The sequence below is a fragment of the Podarcis muralis genome, chromosome 1 (assembly GCF_964188315.1).
Source record: "Podarcis muralis chromosome 1, rPodMur119.hap1.1, whole genome shotgun sequence".
Classification (NCBI taxonomy): Eukaryota; Metazoa; Chordata; class Lepidosauria; order Squamata; family Lacertidae; genus Podarcis; species Podarcis muralis.
Window position 1 is genome coordinate 21396891 of NC_135655.1, and position 25146 is coordinate 21422036.

At 43.2% G+C, this 25146-nt stretch overlaps 1 protein-coding gene across 1 annotated transcript; it reads left to right on the top strand.

Annotated features, from left to right (window-relative positions):
- LOC114581407 (alpha-1-antitrypsin-like) lies at positions 1–6846 on the top strand. The gene is made up of 5 exons (XM_077924434.1): positions 1–125; positions 1214–1919; positions 2833–3103; positions 5178–5328; positions 6477–6846. The coding sequence occupies exons 2-5, from the start codon at positions 1250–1252 to the stop codon at positions 6678–6680; spliced, it is 1296 nt and encodes a 431-aa protein (XP_077780560.1). The 5' UTR covers positions 1–125; positions 1214–1249; the 3' UTR covers positions 6681–6846.
- The last annotated feature ends 18300 nt before the right edge of the window (positions 6847–25146 follow it).

Sequence of the window (25146 nt, forward strand, 5' to 3'; positions counted from 1 at the left end):
TACCCTTTGATAATCCATGTTTGTTCTGCTTAATGGTTAATGCTAAAGACTAAGTATTATATAAGTCTGGTGCATAACTAACAAAGGAGTCGCATAGACCAATATAGTGTCGTTTGGAGAATTCTGTAAGTATGATATGCATTTTTCTTTTTCTGTTTATGTTTTATTGAAATTTATGCATGGGAACAGGGCAGTACAAGAGTCTTCATCCATTTTCTCTCTTCCCCCACCTTCCTATCCATTCTCACTGACTTTGGTTTATCACAAAATCAGGGATGCAAAACATGACCGTCAGAATGACAAAGTGCACCTATTAACTCAGGCACACATGTAACAAAAATATTAACCACTACCAACATTCTTTGTTGATTGGGCTGGATACTTTTTTATTCTGTAGAGATCACCATTTGGGATGCAATATCTCAAAATGCATGTTTTCATGGGAATTTTTCCAACCTGAGTAGGGCACATTTAACCCCAAACTGGAAGCTCGAAAGTTCCGCAGAATGTGGCACAGTGCAACCAGAGAGAGCCCAGTCCCAACACGGGACGTTAACCAGTATGCGGCCAGGGCACAAGCTGGATATTCCTCATGTTATAGAAAAAGACTGGGCACAATGCAGACTTGCTGTTTTTTAATAAAACAAAAGAAAAAAGAAAAAAACCTTGGATCCAGCTTCTAAAAATGTGACATGTTTATTCAACTGCACTATTCACAAGACAGGTGAAATATATTTGCTGGGTAGGTAAATATGGGACAGATGATATTTCTCAAGTCCCACTGAAGTAAATGGCAGAGTTCTATTGATATGTTCTGAAAAATCAAATGGTTTTTACTTGGCGGAAGATGATTTGATAATGATGCTAACATATATTTTAAATGAAAACATTAAATGCATTATGATCATTCTAAAATGCGCGTTAGGAAACAGAAACATAAAGATGTTTTATATTCAGAATAACTTAATAGTTTTTCTTTTAAAAAATGGAAATAACATTTTATCAAAATGTCATTGTCCTACCAAAACAGCATATCTAACTTTTGAAATGTCTTATTCTATTCACATGCTCCATGGATGAAATATGTTGTGCGAATTACTAGCACAACCCACTATTTCATGTCCAGTGAGTTGAATTCTTGAACAAAACCCTGTCTTTTAAACAGAGTTGAACAGAATAATTTGATTAAAAATGAGTCTTTAACTGTTTGTAGGATATTTTCATTGTCGAAGAATACTTACCAATCCGAATGAAGGCCTTAATCTCCCTCTCCTTACTACTGAGTGTTCTCCAAGTTCACTGTCACCACGTCCCAGGACAGCCTAAGGACTCTGAGGGTCATGGAGATAAAATGATATTTGAACACCCACATCCTTCTGTGGAAGAAGAACAGGGTCAGAACTTGACGTACGCTCATGAGATTGCTCCCAGTAATGCCAACTTTGCATTTAGATTCCACAAACAAATAGCTTTAGGTGAAGTTGCCAAAAATATTTTCTTCTCTCCAGTCAGCATCTCCAGCACTTTTGCAGCACTGACGCTGGGTGCCAAATCTGAAACACAAAGCCAAATTTACAAAGGACTTGCTTTTAATCTTTCAGAGACTGAAGAGCACAAAATACACAAAGGATTCCATCAGCTCATCAGTGCCCTGAATGATCCAAACAACAAGGCCCTGATTAACACAGGGAATGCCTTATTCATAGATGAGCCACTGAAAATACTCCCAAAATTCCTGGAAGATGTCAAAACCTTGTATGGAGCTGAAGCCTTTTCATCCAACTTCCAGAATTCATTGGCAGCTAAAACCCAAATAAATGATTATGTGCAGGCCAAAACTCATGGGAAAATACCCCATGCAGTTGATGAGCTTGATCCAGTGACTGTGATGGTTTTACTGAACTACATCTTCTTCAAAGGTAAGTTGAAAGAAAGATGAATAAATTGGGGGTTTGTAAAAAAAATCTCCAGGCATCTTCTAATCTCCTTTGCTCTGCCACTGACTTTTGTAATTGCAATACTGGTATAAAAGAAAAAAGAATCTTCAGGCATCCTCAGAATAAAAAGGGTTTTGTAGATGCAAATTAACAGCCATACAGGCACACAGGCAGGTGTAATAAAATTACCAGTAATTAAGGGGAGTTTTGGTTTTGAGGTAGAATGAAAGTCATAGCATGGAATCATAGGGGGTTTTTTAATTAAAGAAATGGGGGGTAGAGAGACTTCCCCATTCTTTTATGTTGGTTTATGTGTTGGGTCTTTCAGCTTGTTCAACATCACAGAGGGTCAACATGGAAGCAGGGATACTTCTAATGGACAATAAAATGTGATCTGTGCTTACCTTTGCTTTGCTAGTGTAGGGGTAGGAAACTTCTCCTCCAGACTTCGCTATCCATTCCTTGGGACTCTTCCCAGACCATACTCCCTTCCTCAGGGTCATGTCTCCCACTGACCCTGCTCTGTATTTTCTTCAACACAGAGAATCCCTAAGGCTGCATCCCTCAGCCTATCAGAGAATTGTATCCCCCAGGCTGCATCCCTCAGCCTTCCTGTTCCACATCCTCCATGCATTTGCATGGCAGGAATGTGTCCTTGAGGTGTGGCAATACCTCCTGATTCCCTGGATCAAGGATAGAGAGACCGGTGGGGAAGTCTTTCTCTGAGCATTTATACCTCTGGCCCCAACCCACCATTGGCATGTTGTCCTTGGAAAATTTCCCAGGAGAAATTGAAGCCCTTAGGCTTAAAAAGATTGTCCTCTATTGCCCTGGTGAATTTCACGATCCATTTACTCGGTTCTTGGAACTTTTCTTTTCTTTTCTCCCTTCAAAGCCCATTGGATATATCCTTTCGACACTCGCTTTACAAAGGAAGAAGATTTTTTTGTAGATGCAAATACAACTGTGAAAGTCAACCTAATGTATCAAAATGGCTATTACAACTTCCTCCATGATGACGAGCTGTCTTGCTCAGTGGTGGAAATTCCATACAAAGGAGATGCCAGCGCATGGTTCATTCTGCCAGATGAAGGGAAAATGAAGCAGGTGGAGGATGGCTTGAGCATGGAATTTCTGGATAGATGTAAAAGATCCTTCATATACGAGTAAGTCTCCTATGTGCTGTAATTAAAATGTTGCTGCTGTTGAGCTGATATTCCATGGCATTTCTCCTTTGGCCATTTTGGGGAGAGAGGGCAAAACAAAACTACCACCACCACCCAAAGAAAAAGAGCAGCGGAGAAGGTGGGAGGAGACATTATGCGGCATTTCATGAGGATGGAAGTGTGGATATTTGTGCCCTTTTTCTTACTATCTTTTACAACAGGGGGGGAAAACCCTGTAGCCCTCAAGATATTGTTGGACTACAACTCCCATCAGCCCCAGCCAGCACAGTCAATGGTCAGGGAGGATGGGAGTTGTAGTCCAAAACATATAATCAACCAGAGGTTTCCCACTCCTGTTTTACAAGCAGGCCATGAGAATTAATCATAAAGAAACACCCTCAATTTCTCAAGGGATGAGGAATTTTGGGGAATGTGCGTGGGGTTTGGCACAGTGCTACCTTTATTATAGATGATGCCTTTATAGTAAAAAGGGACCCATGATCATTAGGTCCAGTCGTGACCGACTCTGGGGTTGAGGCGCTCATCTCACTTTATTGGCCGAGTACAGTTTCCAGGTCATGTGGCCAGCATGACTAAGCCGCTTCTGGCAAACCAGAGCAGCTCACGGAAACGCCGTTTACCTTCCCGCCGGAGTGGTACCTCTTTATCTACTTGCACTTGGACGTGCTTTCGAACTGCTAGGTTGGCAGGAGCTGGGACTGAGCAATGGGAGCTTACCCCGTCGTGGGGATTCGAACCGCCGACCTTCTGATCAGCAAGTCCTAGGCTCTGACGCCACCCGCGTCCCTGCCTTTATAGTACAGGACAAGAATCAACAGTTTTGAAACCTAACTTGGATACATAGGAAGCTGCTTATCCCAAGTCTGAAGGAGCGTCTCCTCCCCCATCGTTCTGCCCGGACACTGAGGTCCGGCTCCGAGGGCCTTCTGGCGGTTCCCTCACTGCGAGAGGCCAAGTTACAGGGAACAAGACAGAGGGCCTTCTCGGTAGTGGCGCCCGCCCTGTGGAACGCCCTCCCATCAGATGTCAAAGCGATAAACATCTACCTGACATTCAGAAGACATCTGAAGGCAGCCCTGTTCAGGGAAGTTTTTAATATGTGACATTTTAGTGTATCTTTCATCTTTGTTGGAAGCCGCCCAGAGTGGCTGGGGAAACCCAGCCAGATGGGCGGGGTACAAATAATAAATTATTATTATTATTATTATAAGTCAGACCATTGATCCATCTAGTAAGCATAGTCGTAGGCAGCATTCACGTGACAGCTTATTCCATTTTCACAATATTCTCTTAATCATTAAGTTCCTCATTATATGTGAGCTTTCATATGATATAAAAGACACCTCTGGAACTATAGGAATTAAAGGAGAGAGATGCAGGGATTATAGAGTCCCATCTACAAAGGTCTGCAGTTGTTTGGCCTCAACCCTCTTGATCATCTTCTCCAGAAGTTGCAGTAAGCCACCGATATATACAATAAACATACACACACAACCAATTTGTTTATATTTTAAATTTAATATAAATGTCTTGTTTTGGAACAAATTAAGTTTGAAGTGTGCTTTGGGGTGAAATATTAGGGGTGTGGCTCCCAGAGATCCATTGCATGAGGAATTTGGCTCTTCTGCTATAGAAATTTGACATTCCTGAGTCAGCAGGCTCCAAGTAAAAATCCATCGTATGGAGGTCAGTTCTTCATAACCTCCATTTCTCCTCCAGGTTTGGTCCTCCTTGATGCTAAAGTGCAGCCTCCCCCAACCTGGCGCCTTCCAGATTGGACTGCCCATCATGAGCTAACTAAAGTTGATGGCAATTTCAGTCTCAAACATCTGGATGGCACTAGGTTAGGAAAGACTCCTATAGAAGACAAATAACAGAAGCAGAAGGTGAGTAAAGAAACCACCCTGCTATTGATACACCAGCATACAAATCCACTATTTGTCCCTGTTTAATTGTACATACCAATGTTATGTGCACTTCTGGAGGTAATCTAAACAAAATTATTTGCGCTCATAATTTAATGTTTGGATTTTGCTATCCATGTGTTAATCAGAGAAATGGACCTGTACCTTCCAAAAATTTCCATTTCTGGATCCTATGATGTCAAAGACACATTGCAGAGAATGGGTGTGACTGATGTCTTTAGCGACGAGAATGCTGACCTGTCTGGAATTACCAGTAAACCCAATCTGTATGTTTCCAAAGTAAGTATGTGAGGGGGTCTGCTCCTGAATATTGCTGTCTTATACAAGCACTTTAGAAAGGCATTTCATGAGAGATGATCTGGTTGTGGGCCAAAGCCCGATCTGTATGTTTCCAAAGTAAGTATGTGAGGGGGTCTGTTCCTGAATATTGCTGTCTTATACAAGCATTTCATGAGAGATGATCAGGTTGTGGGCATTATTATTGCTACTATTATTATTTGTGCCCTTTCACTCGGCATGTGCATTAGGATGAATGCCAAGGTGGAGGTTACTTGTCAAATTCATATACCCAAGGTGTTCAGAGCGAAGGGGGATGATTGTTTCCAATCTTTGTCTCCATCGCCTCAGGCAATGCATGTAAACATGCCCAGGAATAAGGAGAGCTTTCATCCCTCCTGCATTAGGTAGCTTCCATGCCCAGACTATACTTTGTTTTGGTTAATGTGGATTCCTTATTCTGGAGGTCTTCAGAATCATTATATTTTAAAAAATACATATACCCTTTCTTCCATACGTTTGTGTCCTGAGTCGTCTTGTGGGTGTGATGGCAATGCATTTTTCTTAATCTATGTTGCCAAGACATTTGGAATACTACGTACAATTCAAATCACCACACCTTAAACAGAACACTGTAGAGTAGGAAATAGTTCGGAAAAGGCCATCTGAAACAATTATAGGGTAAAGCAACGGCCTATAGAATTGTAGAACTGTAGAGTTGGAAGGAACCGTCAGGATCATCTAGTCCAACCAACTGCAATGCAGCTGTCGCATGCGGGGATCGAACCTGCAAGCTTGGCATTATCAGCACCAGGCTCTAACCAACTGAGCCATAGGAGACAATGAAAGCAAATAAATAAGAGGTGACATGGTAGTTCAGAAAAGGGCATCTAAAAGGATTGTGGGGGTAGAGGAACTCTCTGTTTGTTTGCAGGGGCAGGGAGAATGGAGGTAAATAAGGGGCATGGCAGAGGTGGAGAAGGGGGAAAGAGGGAAGATTTTACCATTCATAATCCTAGAACCCAGAGTCACCTGGAACTTTTGGATATTTACATGGAAGACAGAGGTAGTTACCCATCCAGCACACATGTTATGGTAGGCTTTCCTCCATCACATATGAAGACAAGTAATGTGTCACTATTTCCCTCCAGGCCATTCACAAGGCTGTCGTGGACATTCATGAGGGTGGCACTGAAGCCGCCGGAGTCACAGTTATAAAGTTTTCACCACAGTTTGAACGTCTTGCTCCTAATCCTATCTTTAAGATCAACAGACCCTACCTCTTTCTAATTATGGAAAAGAAAACACACAGTGCCCTCTTCTTAGGGAAAATTGTGAACCCGACTGAAAAATGAGTACGTGATCAGATCGAAATTTCCCATTGCAATTTCCCCTGATCTTTAAAACATGGATTTCCTCACTTTGTACTAGCCTAACCCCAGTAGTGTTATCCGATTTGCTTTGAAATTAAATAAGGCAATGAGCACAAATCACTGCTGGAATAAAATGATTTGAAAATATTGTGATCTTGTAGACTATATTTCTTACACCATTTGTTGCCTGCAGCATGTTTCTGGCTATGGAAAGAGATCTCTGTTTCAGTGGTTAATGCTGAATCCTGTAACAATGCCTGCTTCTAAAAAAATAAAAGCTCCACAGAACCAGGCATGACTCTCAGGGTCCCTATAATTTCTGCGGGATCAAGTAACGAGGAGCGAGATGACACCAGTTATCCTTTTACAAACAAAAGCCTGACACTTTGAATCTTCCTTCAAAACTGGCACCCACCATCACGCCTCAGGGCTGCAGGCTAGTTTGGGCGGGTGAAAGCCTGGTCATGTGGTAAACACAGCTCTGTCTTCCACCAGATGGGAAACACCAGAGAGAGGGTTGAAGGAGAGTAGCTGGCGAGGCTGCCATCACCACTGCCATTTAAGTATCCACCAATGGAGGCAGCTAACATGCTCTGCATAATGGATGCAATTGTAGCTAACCCTGGGTTCAGAATGTTGAGTTGGAGCAAGAGAAAAAAGGAGTAAGCCCAATGGATCTGTTTGAAATGATTCAGAAAGAAGCAAGTTTATTTTTTTGCTGAAACAGGAGCCTGAAACATTTCGGCGCTAGGGAAATTCTTCAACTGGGGACAGGAAGAACAATTTGCCTGTCTCCGTTGCCTTTACCTTTTAAACAGCTCTCTCCCTAAACAACAGCAAATCGATATGGCAGACAATGTGTAACTCCAACAAGTTATGGTGATGTCTTCTTTATAGAAAACCGCTTTTAGAAATGTTAAGTCAAATAAATGTTAAATGTTTTTAATTCAGTTTTACTAGCAAACCAGAGGTGAAACGAATCCCTTCCCAGCCTCAGGAGAAGTGAAGGGAAGTGCAACACACCTACACACTGCAGCCGACACACTTAACGTGTTGCGACACACACTTCGGAAAGCTCTGAGATAGATGGACAGACTCAATCAACTTTTGGGGAAAGGCGTTCAGTGATAGAGCATCTGCTTTGCCAGGTCCCAGGTTCAAACCCTGGTGTCTCCAGAAAGGACTGGGAAACACTCCTGCCTGGAACCCTGAAGAGCAGCTGCCAGTCAGTGTAGACAACACTGAGTGAGATGGACCAATGGTCTGGCTCGGTATAAGGCAGCTTCCTATGTTTCTAACTCCCAGCATCCCTCTGTCATTTTTATGCAGAAACTACACCCGAAATGTACGCGATTCAAATGCAGACTTTTCATGAACCCTGCCAGTTAGTGTTGATGGTGCTGGGGCCAGTGAGTGGGCTCAATATTGGGCAGTTTCCCGTGTTCTCTCTTCCTCACCAGCCTACAGTGTAGGTCGGTAGCTCAATGGCAGAACATCTGCTTTGAATGCAGAAGCTGCCAAGCTTAATCCCTGGCATCTCCGGGTGGGGCTGGGAGAGACGCCCAGGCAGGAACTCTGGAGGGCCATGGGCAGTTGGCATAGACCAACCTTTGCCAACCTGGTGCCCTCAAGACGTTGTAGGACAACAGCTCCCACCGGCCCCAGCCAAACACACCAATATTGAAACAATACTATTCAAACTTATTTCTTTTCCAAAAAAAAACAACTTCTAAAAACAATTTGAATAACCTCCTTAAAGCAGTCAGCTCCCCTCAGACTAATACTGCCACTAATACAATTTCTATCCTGCCCTTCCTCTCAGAGAAATCCAAGACAACATACACCATAGCCAAAACTACACAGTTCAAAGCAAAACATTTAAAAGCAATTAAGAAGTCCCCTTTTAAAAAGCCACATACCTTCACAATTAATAATCCCAAGGTTGCCGGGGTGAGTAAGCAAGAGGGAGCAAGAAGGTTTTTATATTCCTCCTGAATGTTAATAGCGAGGGAGTCTGAGATGCTTCACCAGGGATGGTGATCAACGGATGAGGAACTGCTCCAGCATAGAATAAAAATTTAAGACTTCGCTGTGTGTTGCTGTTCCTTTGGTTCACCACAGAGGCAGGAACAACCCCCCTGCAATCTGACTGCATCACCTCCCACTTCCCTGTCTTTTCTAGCCTCCTTGGCAGCCTGTCTCCTTAACATCTTCCTTAGTTTCCTGTTACTACACTGCAACTCCTCTCCTCTCCTCTCCTCTCCTCTCCTCTCCTCTTCTCTTCTCACTTCCCTGTCTTTTCTAGCCTCCTTGGCAGCCTGTCTCCTTAACATCTTCCTTAGTTTCCTGTTACTACACTGCAACTCCTCTTCTCTTCTCTTCTCTTCTCTTCTCTTCTCACTTCCCTGTCTTTCCCCCACCTTCCTTGCACAACTCCAGTGATCCTCCATCTGTTTTGCCCCAACCTCCCTCCCTCCATTTGCTTAGTCAGTCTCCCAGCCAGCTCCTCTCAAGCCTTCTGCGATCTCTCCTTCACTGCTTTTGCATCTGTCATAAGGCACTGTCTCCTTGTCGGGTCTCATAACGTCCCTCCACCCGCAGTTCCAGCTTGCCAGGCTCCTCATTTGCATATTCATCCTCCCGGGCAACACTCTGCACAAGGGGTGGTCATGCCCCTCCCTCACATAAGAGTACAGATTTATTTTACAAAGTCTATACATGGTTTAATCCATAAATAAATCTGTAAGTGGTTTCCGTAAAATAGTCAATTTTTTTTCTTTTAAGAAGATACCGATAAAACCAACAGACTTTGAAAACAAAGTCATCGCATTATAGATAACAACCACAAAGTTTAAGAACATCTATACAGTACATAATAAAATTGCATTGCCCAACAGAATATTTTTTAGCAGATAGGTCGCCCCAACATTTTCAGATGGATTGGAGAAATTAAAAATGAATGAACAAATGAACAGATTGCAATGTTCTGGAAAAGCATGAACCTCTTGCCAATGCATAGCACCTCTTCTGGATTAATCCTTCACAAGTTTTTATTCCATTTTATTTTAGTTTATAAACATTTCCCTCTTTTTTTAGACAGTTTGATAAGATCTCTTATATTTTTTAGGAAAACAATTGGCTAACATATAAGGAAATATTAGAGGAAGAAAACAACCAACTTGAAACTTAAGAAATATGAAGAACTAAAAGAGACAGATATAAGTTGGTTACAATATTATCATCTAAATGAAATCTTTAAAATAGACAAAAAAAGAATGGATTTGATACAAAAATATCAGATTTAGAGAAAGAATTATTATTAAATAATAGAAAGATATTATCAAAAAGATATTATCTCATATATATATATATATATATATGCAGGTTTTGGTGTCCTCGGGTATCTTCCCGTGTAAAAGTTGGGGTGTCTAGGCGACGTTTCGACGAGGTCTCACTCGTCATCTTCAGGCTGGTGCTTTCGGCTTCTTGTTACTGGAACAGAGCAGGATCTCAGTGTTTGAGTTCCTATAAATACTGTTGAGGAGGTGTGGCCTCCAATGTTTTGGGCAGAGAGGAAGTTCCCAGGCTAGTGTGCCTTTTCTTCTTTTGTTCCTTAATTGCTTGAGGGATATCTTGAGTGATTTCTTGAGTGATATCCTGAGTACCACTTAGGTGGGTCATTAGGTGTGGATTAGAGTGGTACTCAGGATATCACTCAAGAAATCACTCAAGATATCCCTCAAGCAATTAAGGAACAAAAGAAGAAAAGGCACACTAGCCTGGGAACTTCCTCTCTGCCCAAAACATTGGAGGCCACACCTCCTCAACAGTATTTATAGGAACTCAAACACTGAGATCCTGCTCTGTTCCAGTAACAAGAAGCCGAAAGCACCAGCCTGAAGATGACGAGTGAGACCTCGTCGAAACGTCGCCTAGACACCCCAACTTTTACACGGGAAGATACCCGAGGACACCAAAACCTGCATTCCTGTACCCGTGAAAATCTACGAAAGCATATATATATATATATATATATATATATATATATATATATATGCTTTCGTAGATTTTCGTAGATTGCACCCCCCTGCAATCCCTACACAGATCTGGCTGGCACAGGCCACAAAACCACAGCTCGCCCCTATACACGAAGCCAAGCCAGAGCACAACTAAATGTAGTACACCCATCTTCTCAGAAAAACTCTTCACAAAGTTCAAGAGGTCAAGACACAAAGGCTTTAGCAACTAATCCACACCTAATGACCCACCTAAGTGGTACTCAGGATATCACTCAAGAAATCACTCAAGATATCCCTCAAGCAATTAAGGAACAAAAGAAGAAAAGGCACACTAGCCTGGGAACTTCCTCTCTGCCCAGAACATAGGAGGCCACACCTCCTCAACAGTATTTATAGGAACTCAAACACTGAGATCCTGATCTGTTCCAGTAACAAGAAGCCGAAAGCACCAGCCTGAAGATGACGAGTGAGACCTTGTCGAAACGTCGCCTAGACACCCCAACTTTTACACGGGAAGATACCCGAGGACACCAAAACCTGCATATATATATATATATATATATAGGATTGGAATTTGAAAGATGAAGAAAGTGAAGGAAGTGATGGTAAAGTGGGCACAAGATTTCGGATACCCAGTTTAAATGCAAAAATGGGAAGAACTGCGGGGGGGGCTTAAAATTTACAGTGTGCTATCTCATTAAAGAAAATTTTATGAAAATGACCTACAGATGGTACCTGACCCCATCCAAATTAGCCAAAATAAATAAAATTAATAACAATAAGTGTTTGAGATGCAAACAACAGGAAGGAACCTTTTTCCACATGTGGTGGACTTGTCCCCTAATTAAAAAAAAATGGGACATGATTTACAAGGAATTTTATAAAAAAGCTAAAATATGCATCCCTAAAGAAACCAGAAGAGTTTTTATTAGGCATTTTAACAATAAGCATCCCAAACAAAAGTAAAAGAGTGTTTCTTTATGCGATAACAGCAGCCAGAGTCCTGGAAAGCAGCAAAATATTGGAAAAACTAGTCAACATCAACAAAAGACAAATGGCAGTTAAAGTTGTGCGAGTACTTAGAACTCGCCAAAATGACAGAGTTTATATGAAACAACTCAGGAGAAAAGGTTAAAAAAGAATGGGATTGCTTTAAAAATTACCTAATAAAATATGGTTCCAATAACAACACTTGGCTGTGTTTAGATTAATTTCACAGAAAAGGATTTTTTTTCATAGTGTCCGGACAAACAATTAAATACAGATAATTTAAATGCAATAGTTGAGTTGAAACTGCAAAGAGATAGAGGGAAGTCAACAAATTTATAAAGGACTCAAACTCAAACCAGTATGAAGGTAATTTCTTTTTAGGATTTTGTGCATAGAATATTTAAGTTATGGTTTGTACTCCTTAAATAATGTTGTTTTGGATAAATAATGTTCTGTTTCGTTTTGATTTTTTCTGTTTCGTTTTGATTTTTTATTAATTTTTGTGCTATTTTCTTTTTCATTGTCCTATTTATCTTAGATATTTAAACATTTCTACTATGTATTTTGTACTATTTTTTTCTTATCTCAGAATATGCAATTTAGGATCAATTTATTCTTTTTATTTTTTCTTTGTAAATTTCAAAAATGTAATAAAAGTTTTTTTTAAAAAGATATTTTATATTTTAGTTTAACTCTGCCGCCTGCCATTTGTTTAAACAGATTTTTCAAATTCAGCTTTCTCTCAATTTAAGTTACATTTCTGTCTCTGTTGATTGATCACAAAAGTTTTAGATCTGTAAAAACTGGATGGGGGGGTGGAGAGGCTTTACCTGTTCATATGTCACTTGTGCATCATTTTAAAGCCAGTCTTGATGCCTATTAAAAATTATGCTTATATATCTCCTTCTCGGTTAAAGTCTTCATTCTTAACCATTTGTTATGAGGTGTGGTTTTTTTGGTGGGGGCAGGTAGGGTCTATATCAATACCCTTCTAATTCCTGGATCCAAGAAGTGTTAAAATATACAAGGAGCTTCCTGGTGAGGTAACGGGCCATTAAGGAAACAAAGGGAGTGGCTCTGAGAGAGATAAAAAATGGGTGAGCCCCCCTCCCTCAGCTGGCTGGTAGAAGGACATAGGCCAGAGTGGAGCGATGTAAGCTAGAAACTGAAAAGCTGAAGGCTGGGAAGCCAGACAGAGAGTGCCTTGCTTGATTTCAGATTGAATCCGAGACTGTGGCTATGGGAAAAGCATAGCCAAGAACATAAGTCAGTGTTTTCCAGTGTGTATTAATCTGAGAGCCAGTGTGGTGTAGCGGTAGTCTCGTAATCTGGGGAACCGGGTTCGCGTCTCCGCTCCTCCACATGCAGCTGCTGGGTGACCTTGGGCCAGTCATCACTTCTTTGAAGTCTCTCAGCCCCACTCACCTCACAGAGTGTTTGTTGTGGGGGAGGAAGGGAAAGGAGAATGTTAGCCGCTTTGAGACTCCTTAAAGGGAGTGAAAGGCGGGATATCAAATCCAAACTCTGCTTCTTCTTCTAAAGTAGTGCCTGGACTAAGACTGGATACGTTGCAAGGAGCATAAACAATATGACGTGTGAGCTAGTGTGGCGTAGTGGTTAAGAGTGGTGGACAGTGTGGAGTGGTGGTTAAGAGTGGTAGATTCCCCGCTCCTCCAATTGTAGCTGCTGGGTGACCTTGGGCCAGTCACACTTCTTTGAAGTCTCTCAGCCCCACTCACCTCACAGAGTGTTTGTTGTGGGGGAGGAAGGGAAAGGAGAATGTTAGCCACTTTGAGACTCCTTCGGGTAGTGATAAAGCGGGATATCAAATCCAAACTCTTCTTCTTCATCATACTTACAGAAGAATCTTCTTGCATTCAGCTCCTATTTTTCTTAGTGCATATTTTCTACCCACCAAATGCCCAGTTTTCATGATTAACCATTAAACAGAACAAACAAGGATTTTCCAAGGAAGGCAGAGAACCAAAATGTGATGCAATTTGTTTTTAGTCTTCTTGCATTTTGCGCAAAGAGGCCATGAGGTAAGGGCAGAAGAAAACGCTTTGAGCCAGGGAAGGTGAATCTGTGTTCCTCTATGTTGTTGGACTACAACTCCCACCAACCCTGACCATCGAGTCTTTTACCAAATAGCAGACATTAATAAATGGCAGGATGTTGATTATTTGGGATATGAAGGGCAAATACACGCTGCAGAGGAATTCCTGGGCTGGCCTATGCAAAATGAAGTGGCCAAGCTAGGGCCATTAAGAAGCAATACAAGCTCATTGAGGGCCATTGGCAGGGCAAGAGAACTCTCCTTTGCCCCTTCCCTGAGGTGTGAACAGAAACAGGCTGTTTCAAATGTTGTCAAGGTAATGGTGTGATGTCACAGGAAGAGTTTGGGTCCTTTGGCAGGAGGCTTGGAAAAGCTGAGACAAGGCGAGAATGACCTTGGCTGGTTGGCTGAAGGCCAGCTGGGAGAGATGCCTTGGACTCCAGTGCTGCACTACTGTGGGGAATAAGCCCCTCTTGAGATGACCATGCTGTAAGATCTGTACTCCCTCTATATGTAGGTGTAAAGGTAAAGGGACCCCTGACCATTAAGTCCGGTAGTGACCGACTCTGAGGTTGTAGCGCTCATCTCTCTTTATTGGCCGAGGGAGCCGGGCGTACAGCTTCCGGGTCATGTGGCCAGCATGACTAAGCCGCTTCTGGCGAACCAGAGCAGTGCATGGAAACGCCGTTTACCTTCCCGCTGGAGCGGTACCTATTTATCTACTTGCACTTGGAAGTGCTTTCGAACTGCTAGGTTGGCAGGAGCAGGGACCGAGCAATGGGAGCTCACCCCTTCGCGGGGATTCGAACCGCCGACCTTCTGATCGGCAAGTTCTAGGCTGTGTGGTTTAACCCACAGCGCCACCCACGTCCCAAAGCTGAATTACTGTGTCACAAAATGATACATGTCAGTGCGACCCTTGGAGGCTTGGCCAGCACTCAGTGTGGCCTTTGGGTTGAAAAGGGTCAGGCAGCCCTGCAATAGAGTTTCCCCTGAGAGAAGTGTGTTAGTTTGAACTCCCTGTATGGCAGCCAGGATGGAGTCTTTTGGCATGCCACAGAAGGCTGCACACACAACATTGGTGCAATTCGGTAGCTTTATAGTCTCTGGACTAAGAATGGGCAAATCCGTCCATTTTGGCTCCTCTTCTCTGCAATCTTAAATTCTTTTCTGCACATTTGCACATCATTTGTGATATGTGTTTTCTAAAAAAGAAATCCTGGTGAAAAGGCATCAGCCTTTTAGTGCAAATTCCTCCTGATATGGATCGGTCATCTGATGCCTGGCGTCGGGTGGGCTGAGCCTGACACACCCAGGCGATGTGTCCTGATTTTCTGCACTCTGCGTTGCGGAAACAGCAGGTCCTCCTCTCGTGACTTTCCCCCCAGCTTGCGCAGTTCCCTCCTTCTCGTTGAGGCAGCTGTGGTCTGTGCGCTGCTTGAGTGTGCTGCTGTACTCAGTGCACCTCCTCCCTGTCAGATCCTGAGTCGTCGGCGAGGTCTTCGTGGTGGATCCTCAGTTGGGACAGCAGGCTCGGCCGTGCCTCTTGCGTCGACCTCTCAGCAGCTTCCGTTGCCAGGGCCTCCTCCAGAGCGACCTGGAACGTTAGGTCCTTCTTGGCGTAGAGGCGTCGTTGCAGCTTCTCATACTTCAGGTCACCAACGAGGTGGTCACGAAGCATGTTCTCCAACTCTAAAAAGTTGCAGAACTGGGCGGCTTGGTGGAGGGAGGTCACAAACCAGTTATGGTTTCCCCAGGGGCTTGCCGCTTTGTGTAGAAGGCATTTCGACGAGCCACCACCGAGGGCTGCGGCAAAAAGTGCCCCTTCAGTCCTTCCATTATTGTTTTTTAAGGAACAATATTTCTAACGTCTCCTCTCCGCAGACGCTGAAAAATATCGCCCTCTTCTTGGCGTCGTTGGTGACCCCTTTGGCTTCTAGGAGGAAGGTGAAATGGGAGGCGGATGCTTACCAGTCTCCTGATGCTGGGTTGAACGGCGAGAAGCTCCTGTCGGTTGCCATTCTGAGTTCCTTGGGTCCCAGAGCTGAAACCTGGATACATGGTGCGAGGCAGCGCTGCGGCAGGTGGCGCTGCTGTGCTGCTGTGTGTGGCGGTCAGCTCAGCGGGATCCCGCCTTCGTCGCCAGTGAAAAATACTCGGAGTCAAGAGTGGATTTAATGCTCTTTATTCAGCTCATAGTAGTGAGGAATGGAAGTTCCCCCAAAATATCTGCTTTATATACATTATTTACACAATGGGCCGCATGTGATTGGCTAATTCCGGGATTCTCCTGTAGGCCAATCAGGTTGTGGATTCACTTCCACCTGGAGCTGGATTGGGTGGCTCCTGCGGACCAATCATACTGCTGCATTGTTCTAGGACCAATCAGACAGCTGCATTTTGGATCCTATTGTTCTAGGACCAATCAGACTGCTGCATTTTGGACCCTATTCAGCTCAGTACATAACAACACTTCTGCCTACAACTTCACCAAATATATGCATTTTTGAAAAGCATACCCCTCCTAATATATAGCAGCTTTGCAAGTTTGTTTCTCTGATGTGTGCCTTTTTATACACACTTTACCTTAACAAATGAATTATTGAACCCATTGCTTGGCTGGAGAACCAGGTTGCAAAATTCGGAACACTGTCTTTCTGTTCACTTTTTTTAGTGGAGAAGGGCAGATTTAGTGGGTTTGCCTTTAAATGCAAAGCCAACCAAGTTTCTCCCCCATCCCTAGCTACTGCACATCTCATTTTAGTCTTCTGGTGTGGTTCTGCTCTTGTGTGCATGTTGAATGAAATGTAATGTATTCACATCCCGGCCTTTTTGTATGTGAGGGAGGGGATGTTATGCCCTAGAGAACTCATGAAGGGATTTCTAGAGCTTAGCATTCCCAGAACTAGCATGGACCCGCATCATAGGCAAGTGTTCGCCGAAGTATTACTTTGGGGGTTGTCAAGTTCATGCTTATATCTGAGAATCAGAAGTCTGTCTGAATGCAGGGAGCTTCTGTGTACAGTCATACCTCGGGTTACAGCCGCTTCAGGTCGCATTTTTTCAGGTTGCGGACCTCCGAAACCCGGAAGTACCAGAACGGGTTTCGGCAGTCGTGAATGCGCAGAAGCACTAAATAGCACTTTGCGCATGTGCAGAAGCGCCGAATCGCAACCCGCGCATGCGCAGACGCGGGTTGCAAATGCTGCAGGTTGCGAACGTGCATCCCACACAGATCACGTTCGCAACCCGAGCGTCCACTGTAATTGAAAAAAAAGGAAGAGGAACCGCCCCCCCCCCCGATGAGTTTCTAAAATTTGTGAGCAAGTCGTCATGCGATAATGTCTCATTTATAGGTGGATGCACCTCATTGCTCATAGACAAGGATCACAATAATTTAAACCTGCACAGTATGTTTCTCGAAACTCTACATAAAGCACTAATGACCCCATTGCACAAAGTAAGCAAAAGTGTATAATACAGCCAACTATGAAGTCTTCATCCCCCATGGACAAAAAAACCCTTCAGAGTTGTTGTTTTTAAAGAAACCTAATTACTTATACCTCAAAGGTACACGCATGCCCATACACAAAATAAATAAGAGCCTCTCACATTTTGGGGGAGGAAACTTGTGTGAAATGGTTAAAGTCTGCCATCTAGTGAGAGAGTGTGTGCATTTGCAAGGGAGACACTGAAATTCCTGGTATTTTAAAGCTGCTTCATCTATGCATATTGGGATGATAGAAAAAGGCCCTCCTGTTAGGTGAAGTTTATTGTGTTTTTTTACTGTTTTATTAAATTTGCTTAGTAACATAACATTATTATATGTATTCTATAAAACAAAGACTACAAAACAAAATTCATTCGTACTACAATGCATAACTACATAACATTAATATATATGGTTTCTGAAAAAAGGCTTACATAACAAAATCAATTCAAAATACCATCTGGTTTACTTTTTTTTCTTCCCCTCCCTTCCGAGCTTGTATGTTAGGGTTGGCTTCCCCTCTTTTTATCCATTTCCTGTAAAATGCCCATTTATTTGTGATTCTTTGGCATTTATTTTCCCATCTATCCTCTGCCACTATCTGTGCGAATATTTCTGATTGTACGTATTCAAAAACATAATCATTCCATTTTTCCATATTCCATTTGGCCTTTTCTTTCCATCCCAAAGCAATAACTGCCATTCCAGCTAAAATCATAATCTTGTACAACTCTTGCTTATTACTTTTTACTTTGTTATTTCCCAGTATTCCCGAAAATAACAAATCCCTATTAACTTCTATGTTTATTTTAAATAATCCAGAAATTACCTGTCAGGGGTTCAGGGAGAGAGGCACAGATGAGGGAGGAGACTGAGAGCGAGGGGGAAGGATCCCGGAGTGAGAAGGAGGAGGATGACAATGACTTGAGGTTTTCCATGAGTCTTTCAAGTGACTCGGAGGATTCCCAAAAGGGAGCGCCTCTGGTCAGGCCAAGGGGAGCCACAGGGGGGACCAGTCAGGAGCAGGGGAGCAGTAGGGGAACCCCGAGTGGGAGTTGGAGATCGGGGCCGGCTTCCCCGCCGGAACGGAGTGAAGAGGGTGGAGTTCCCAGTGGGACAGACGGAGCAGAGCAGGAAGCAGAGAGAGGAAGGAGATCGGGACAAGCCGTCCTGCCGGAGGGGGCGGAGAGTAGCACAGAGAGCAGTGTAACTGTCAAGAGGAAGGTCAGGGGTAGCGAACGCGTGCCAAGTTCAAATGTGGAGGCGCGCGGAAATGAGGAGAGCCCGGAGGAGGAGCCTGGTCCCAAAGCACGAAGGAGGGGAGAGCAGGCGTCTGGGGATTCAGCGTCAGGGGAATCCAGGAGGGAAGGAACCCAGGGGGGCAGAAAGACCCTGCAGAAAAGAAAGGACAGGAAGAGGTGGACCAGCACAAGCCTCTTAAACTGGTGTGGAGGCGGGACTGATTCAGAGGGGACTTTGGCGGTCTAAGCGTAACAGACGTGGGGCTGCGCGCCTCGGCTGTGGAGCAAGCAATGTACTTCAATAAAGACTTTTGTAAATAAAGTGGACTTGGCGTTGGTCTCTTGTGAGCTGGGACCTTGGGCGGCCCTGACATTACCTTTATAATCTTTTGCCAAGATTACATTCCCACCACATGTGTGAATATAGTCCTTTTTCCTGACCACAATGCCAGCATTTGGGACTAAACCCTTTCACTATATACGACATTTGTGCCGGAGTTGTATACCATTTTTTAAAAAAAATTCTACTTAATTCTTTATACTTTTCTATTTTAATATTGTTTATATTCTTCATCAGTTCTTGGGCCTGTTTGGATGGATCATACCTTCCTGCTCCCATTTAATTTGGATTATCCTTATCATTATTTCTTTGTCGCTTATCAGCAGTTTATATAACACCCCTGCTATCCCTTTCTCCGTTATTTGTCTTTTGTTCAGCACCATATCTATTTTCATTTCTGTCCTCATCGTTTCCTCTGCTCTTTCCGTTTTTATTAAATCATAAAGTTCTTGCACTTTCAGCCAATATTGTTTTCCTAATTTTTCTAAAAAAACTTTTTTTGTAATTAAATTCCCTTCTTCATCGAACATACCTTTTAATGTATAAAATCCCTGACCTTCTAATTTCTTCCACCAACCCGGTTCCCTTTGACCCTCCTGCATATATTTTAATGGTGTCCACCTTGAGTATGTTGGTATCCATTTCGTATTCCAATTCTTCCAGATTCCTAACACAGTTTTCCTTGGTCCTATTGTCTTCTTAAAAGCCGTATTAATATCTCTATTAAATATCCCTTCTCTTCCTATTCCTTCACTTATTTCATTCTCCAGCCTTGTCCATTTAATCCCATCCTTATATCCAAATATCTATTAGATTTTTCAATTGGAATGTTTCATAGTAAAATTCTAAGTTCGGTATTCCCCATCCCATCTCTTCTTGAGATGAATAATTTACTATGTCTGGGGTTCTAACTCTTTTACTTCCAAAAATCCAATTTTTAAATACCTTATTCCATGTTTTGAACCATATTTTCCTAATGGGTAGCGTAATTACTTGAAATAAATATAATAATTTTGGTACCACAAACATTTTAACTGCTCTAATCCTACCTAGAATAGATAAATTCTTATTTTTCCATGATTTTATGTCCTTCTTGATCTTCCTCCACGCTTCTTTGTAATTTACATCTGGAATCCTAGCAATATTTTTAATAATATTTACCCCCAAGTATTTAATTTTTTCCCTATTGATATCCATCTTTGTCTTTTTTACAATTTCCTTCTTCTCCTCTGTATGACCCCACCTCTGTAGGGTCCTTTTGTGGTTGTCTCTACTATTTCCGCTAGTTTCCAAATGTCTGGGGCTTTACCCCCATCTAAGATATTATTAAATACTTTTTAAAGTTCTGAGCCCAGGATATCAATTGTTTCTTTATAAAAGTATGCCGTAATTCCATCTAATCCTGGAAATTTCTTACTTTTAAATGATTTAACTACATTCTCTATTTCTTCCAAAGAAATTTCCTCCTTCAGTCTTAATCTATCACTTTCTTTGATTTTAAACCCCAAACTTTCCCTACTAATATTTTTATTTTCTTCTTTATATAAAGATTGATAGAATCCTGCAAATTCTTTCCTTATTTCTCTAGAGCTTTGTGTAAGTATTTTCCTTCTGGTCTTAATGGCCTTAACCCTCTGTTTATCCCTTCTTTTCTTTAAATAGTTTGCCAGTCTCTTATATGATCCTATTGAGGTTCTCTGAAAATCATTTTTGATCATATTATCTCTCTTCCACACCGCAACTATATCCAGCTCATCCAATTCCTGTTTTAACTTTCTTAACTGCTCCTGTCTGCTCCTTAGAAATTTAACCTGTTGCTGTTGTTGCAAAATTTCAATCTCTTTAATTTTTTCCTGTCTCCCCGAGTACCAATCCTTCTTAATCGCAATCTCTTTCTGTATACAATGTCCTCTTATAACAGCTTTGAAAGCGTCCCATACTACCGGTATCTCGGCCGAACCATTATTCTCTTTAAAATACCAACCAATTTGTTTTCTGATATATTCCCTGTCAAGAGGAGGCAAAGGCGGGGTTGTCGGGCTGGCGTCCTGGTAAGATTGCAGAGGAGTCCATCTAAACCACCGCTCCCTAGCATATTTCTTGCTAATGTGAGATCTCTTGCCAACAAGATGGATGAATTGAGGCTGCAGGCAGCAAAGAACAGCCTTGTAAAAGATTGCTGCGTTTTATTTGTCATTGAGACATGGCTTCAACCGTCCATACCAGACACAGCTATTCAGTTGGAAGGCTGTGCGGTACATCGTCATGACCGAGGCATGGACTTCGGAAAAACCAAAGGAGGGGGGCTGTGTGTATATGTGAACAAATGCTGGTCCAATAATTCGAAGACTGTGGGCAGTCACTGTTCACCGGATTTGGAATATGTGGCTGTTAAATGTAGACCAGCCTATCTCCCTAGGGAGTTCACAGCTGTTATGTTAACTGGTGTGTACGTGCCACCAGATGCCAATGCCAACCTGGCTTTGGGATGCCTGCAGAGCCTTATCAGCAGCCAGCAAGACAAGTATCCTGAAGCTGTGCACATCATTGCGGGAGACTTCAACCATGTTGAACTTAAAACAGTGCTCCCAACGCTCTATCAGCATGTGAAATGTCCCACAAGAGGGGACAAGACACTGGATAAAGTTTATTCGAATGTAAATCACGGCTATAGGGCTTTACAGCTGCCACACTTGGGCCAGTCCGACCATATGTCTCTGTTCCTGGTACCAGCATATATCCCACTCAGGAAACGGGCTCCCACAATATTAAAATCTGTTAAAATCTGGCCTGAAGGTGCTATTCACCAGCTGCAGGACTGTTTTGAGAGAACCAATTGGGATATTTTCGATCGTACAGACCTGGAGGAACACACGGCGGCAGTTCTGTGCTATATCAATCACTGCACAGACACTGTCACAGTAAATAAATCCATCCGGTTTTACCCCAATCAGAAACCCTGGATGAATAGAGAGGTCCAGTGCCTGTTGCGGGAAAGGAACAGGGCTTTCAGGTCAGGCGAGGTGCAGCTTTACAGTGTGGCAAGAGCAAACTTGAAGAGGGGTATTCGACGGGCAAAATTGGATTATAGGCTGAGGATTGAGGATAATTTAAGGAGCAACAACACAAGACAGATGTGGCAGGGGATTCAGCATATTACCAACTACAAACCTAACCTTGGTGCTGTCGACGGTGACCCTTTGCTGGCGGAGGAGCTTAACCTCTTCTTTGCTCGCTTCGAGAAGGAGCCACCTGAGACGCCGGTATTACAGCCACCAGCCCATAGGGGCCCCTCATTCACGGTAGAGGAGCATGAGGTGAGACAGGTATTGAGGATGGCGAATCCGAGGAAGGCGGCTGGACCTGATGGCATCACTGGAAAGGTGTTGAAGGGCTGTGCGGATCAGCTGGCGAGGGTCTTTACTAAGATCTTCAATAAGTCCTTACACCAGTCTATTGTCCCACCCTGCCTGAAGTCGTCAACTATTGTCCCTCTGCCTAAAAAATCCACAATCAGTAGTTTGAATGACTACAGACCAGTTGCACTGACTCCAATCATCATGAAGTGTTTTGAGAAACTGGTGCGCCGTCACATTATTTCCTGTCTTCCATCAACTCTTGACAACTACCAGTTTGCATACAAGGCAAATAGATCCACAGAAGACGCTATCACCACCACTCTCCATGCTGCTCTGTCCCATCTGGAGCAGCCGGGGAGTTATGTGAGGCTGCTGTTTGTGGATTTTAGCTCTGCTTTTAACACTATCCTCCCCCATAGACTGGTGTCCAAGCTAGAGGCGATTGGACTCTCCAACTCCACCTGTCTCTGGGTTTTGGATTTTTTGTCAGAACGTTCTCAGAGGGTTAGAGTAGGGTCACATATGTCCACAGCCCTTAGCCTTAACACCGGCTCACCACAGGGTTGTGTGTTGAGTCCCCTGCCCTATGCTCTCTATACGTATGACTGTACAGCCATCTATTCCAGCAACAAAATCATCAAGTTTGCTGATGACACTACGGTGGTAGGGCTCATTTCAGGAGGGGATGAGTCCGCCTATCGGGACGAGGTGGAGCGGCTCTGTGTTTGGTGTGGAGAGAACAATCTGGCTCTTAATACGGCTAAGACCAAGGAATTGGTGGTGGATTACAGGGGGAAAAAGGCGGACATTCAGCCCTTGTATATCAACAGGGAACGGGTGGAGAGGGTGGCGGAATTCAGGTTTTTGGGAGTAACTATCGATCAGGGCATGACTTGGAGCGCAAATACCACTGCTCTGGTGAAGAAGGCCCAGCAGAGAATTTATTTCCTCAGACTTTTGAAGAAGAACAATCTGAGTGAGAGACTGCTGGTGTCCTTCTACCGAGGCTCCATAGAGAGCATTCTTACATACTGTATTTGTGCTTGGTTCTCCAGTTGTACAGCTAGGGAGAGGAAGGTGCTCCAGAAGGTCATAACCACAGCCCAAAGGATTATTGGTCATCCTCTCCCATCTTTGGAAGAACTGTACGGTTCCCGTTGTCTTAGGAAAGCAAACAACATCCTGCAGGATTCATCTCACCCGGGACACAGTCTGTTTGCACTACTGCCTTCTGGCAGGAGATATAGAAACATCAAGTCAAGGACAAATAGACTGAAAAACAGTTTCTATCCAAGAGCTGTGGCCTTTTTGAATGCTGTAACTCGATAGTGTGACCTGGGAGTTTGATGGGTGTTGGTGTGGGTGTGGCTGGAATGTGGTTTGTTTGGTTGTTGTTGTTGTTTTGCTTTTGTTGTTTTTAAAAGATGGCATCCAATTTCGTTGCACTTGTGCAATGTTGCACTTGTGTAATGACAATAAAGAATCTATTCTATTCTAATCTCTTTTGCCATTGTTAGGTTATTGTGCCGCCATGTCCTGCTTTTTCCATCCTCTTCCTGTCCCAGCTCCACAAATAGTAGAGCATGGTCTGAAATCCATATTCCCATAGTCTTTGCTGTTCTAACACTGATTTCATTCCCTTCTTTAATTAGCACGTAGTCAATATAAGAGAAAGTCTTATGTCTGTTGGAGAAGAACGTAGGTTTGATGTTGGGGTTTCCCCTCTCAAAAACATCCTTTAATCCCCATCTAGATAATCTGGCCTGGAAGTTTCAGTGCCTTGTGGCATGCATTATCTTGCCTTATGTTCAAACCAGGGTGGGTAACCTTGAAGACTCTGCATGATTCCTTGCCAGTAGCAGGCAGGGGTCAGCTGCAGAAATGTGAGGAGCCAGGACGACACCCAATTGCATACCCTTAACCAGTTTTATTTTTCTAGAAAAAGAAGTGCCGGAACTCAACATGAACGCCTCCCTTGTTCTCTTATAATGGCAATGGTGCCTACCTGAGAGGTGCCAGAACTAAGTTCTGGTGAGTTCCGGCTGAAAAAAACCCCTGCCCTTAACACACACACACACACACACACACACACACACACAATCTCTCACTCTCACTCTCTCTCTCTCTCTCTCTCTCACACACACACACACACACAGCTATTTCCCATGGAAACAGGCATATGTTATTCAATTCTTGGTAACACCACTCAAGTTTTACAATTCAATTTTCTCCACAAACTTTTTTATTTATATACATTTTGTAAACAAACAAACAAACAAACCAAATCTCTCCAAGGCCTTTTACCTGTCCTGGCTGCAAATCAGTAACCCCAGCAGAAGAGTGCAAATAACATTAATGCACAGCTAAATTGCAAGCCCTGCCTTAGAACTCTTCGAAGCCTCCAACTTCAAAATGCAATTGCATCTCCAGAAATGACATTCAAGCAATGACAAAATGCATGGACCCTTCTGACAGATTTCCAAGAAGTGAAAGTCTCTCTCTGCAGATATTTTTGCAGAGCAAGGAGCTGCAACTGGACCCTCGGTACAACACCAGTCCTTTTCTCTCTCAGCTTTTATTTGCTGAACAGCTGGTGGGTGGGAGGGGATCCAGTGGCCAGGTTAAACCAGTCTGTGGGTTGCTTCTAGCCCATGGGTTTTGAATTCCGCACCCTTGTTCTAAACGTTTGTAAAGCAGTACCTTATGCATGCTTCCCATATGGAGTTTTAAGCAGGAATATAGATCACATCCAACTGTAGGCACTGAGACAAGAGACAGGGTAGCAGGGCAGACCAAAGATTGCAACAGGGACTGCAGCAGCAAGCAAGATGGAGAAGTACTGGGGCTGGCCAGGAAACAGCAGACACCTGCCTTATTGTAACCAGCTCCTTTGTACCTGCTACCTGTTGTGTAAGCTAAAATTATGACCCCAGTGGATGTTGGATGTTCAGTC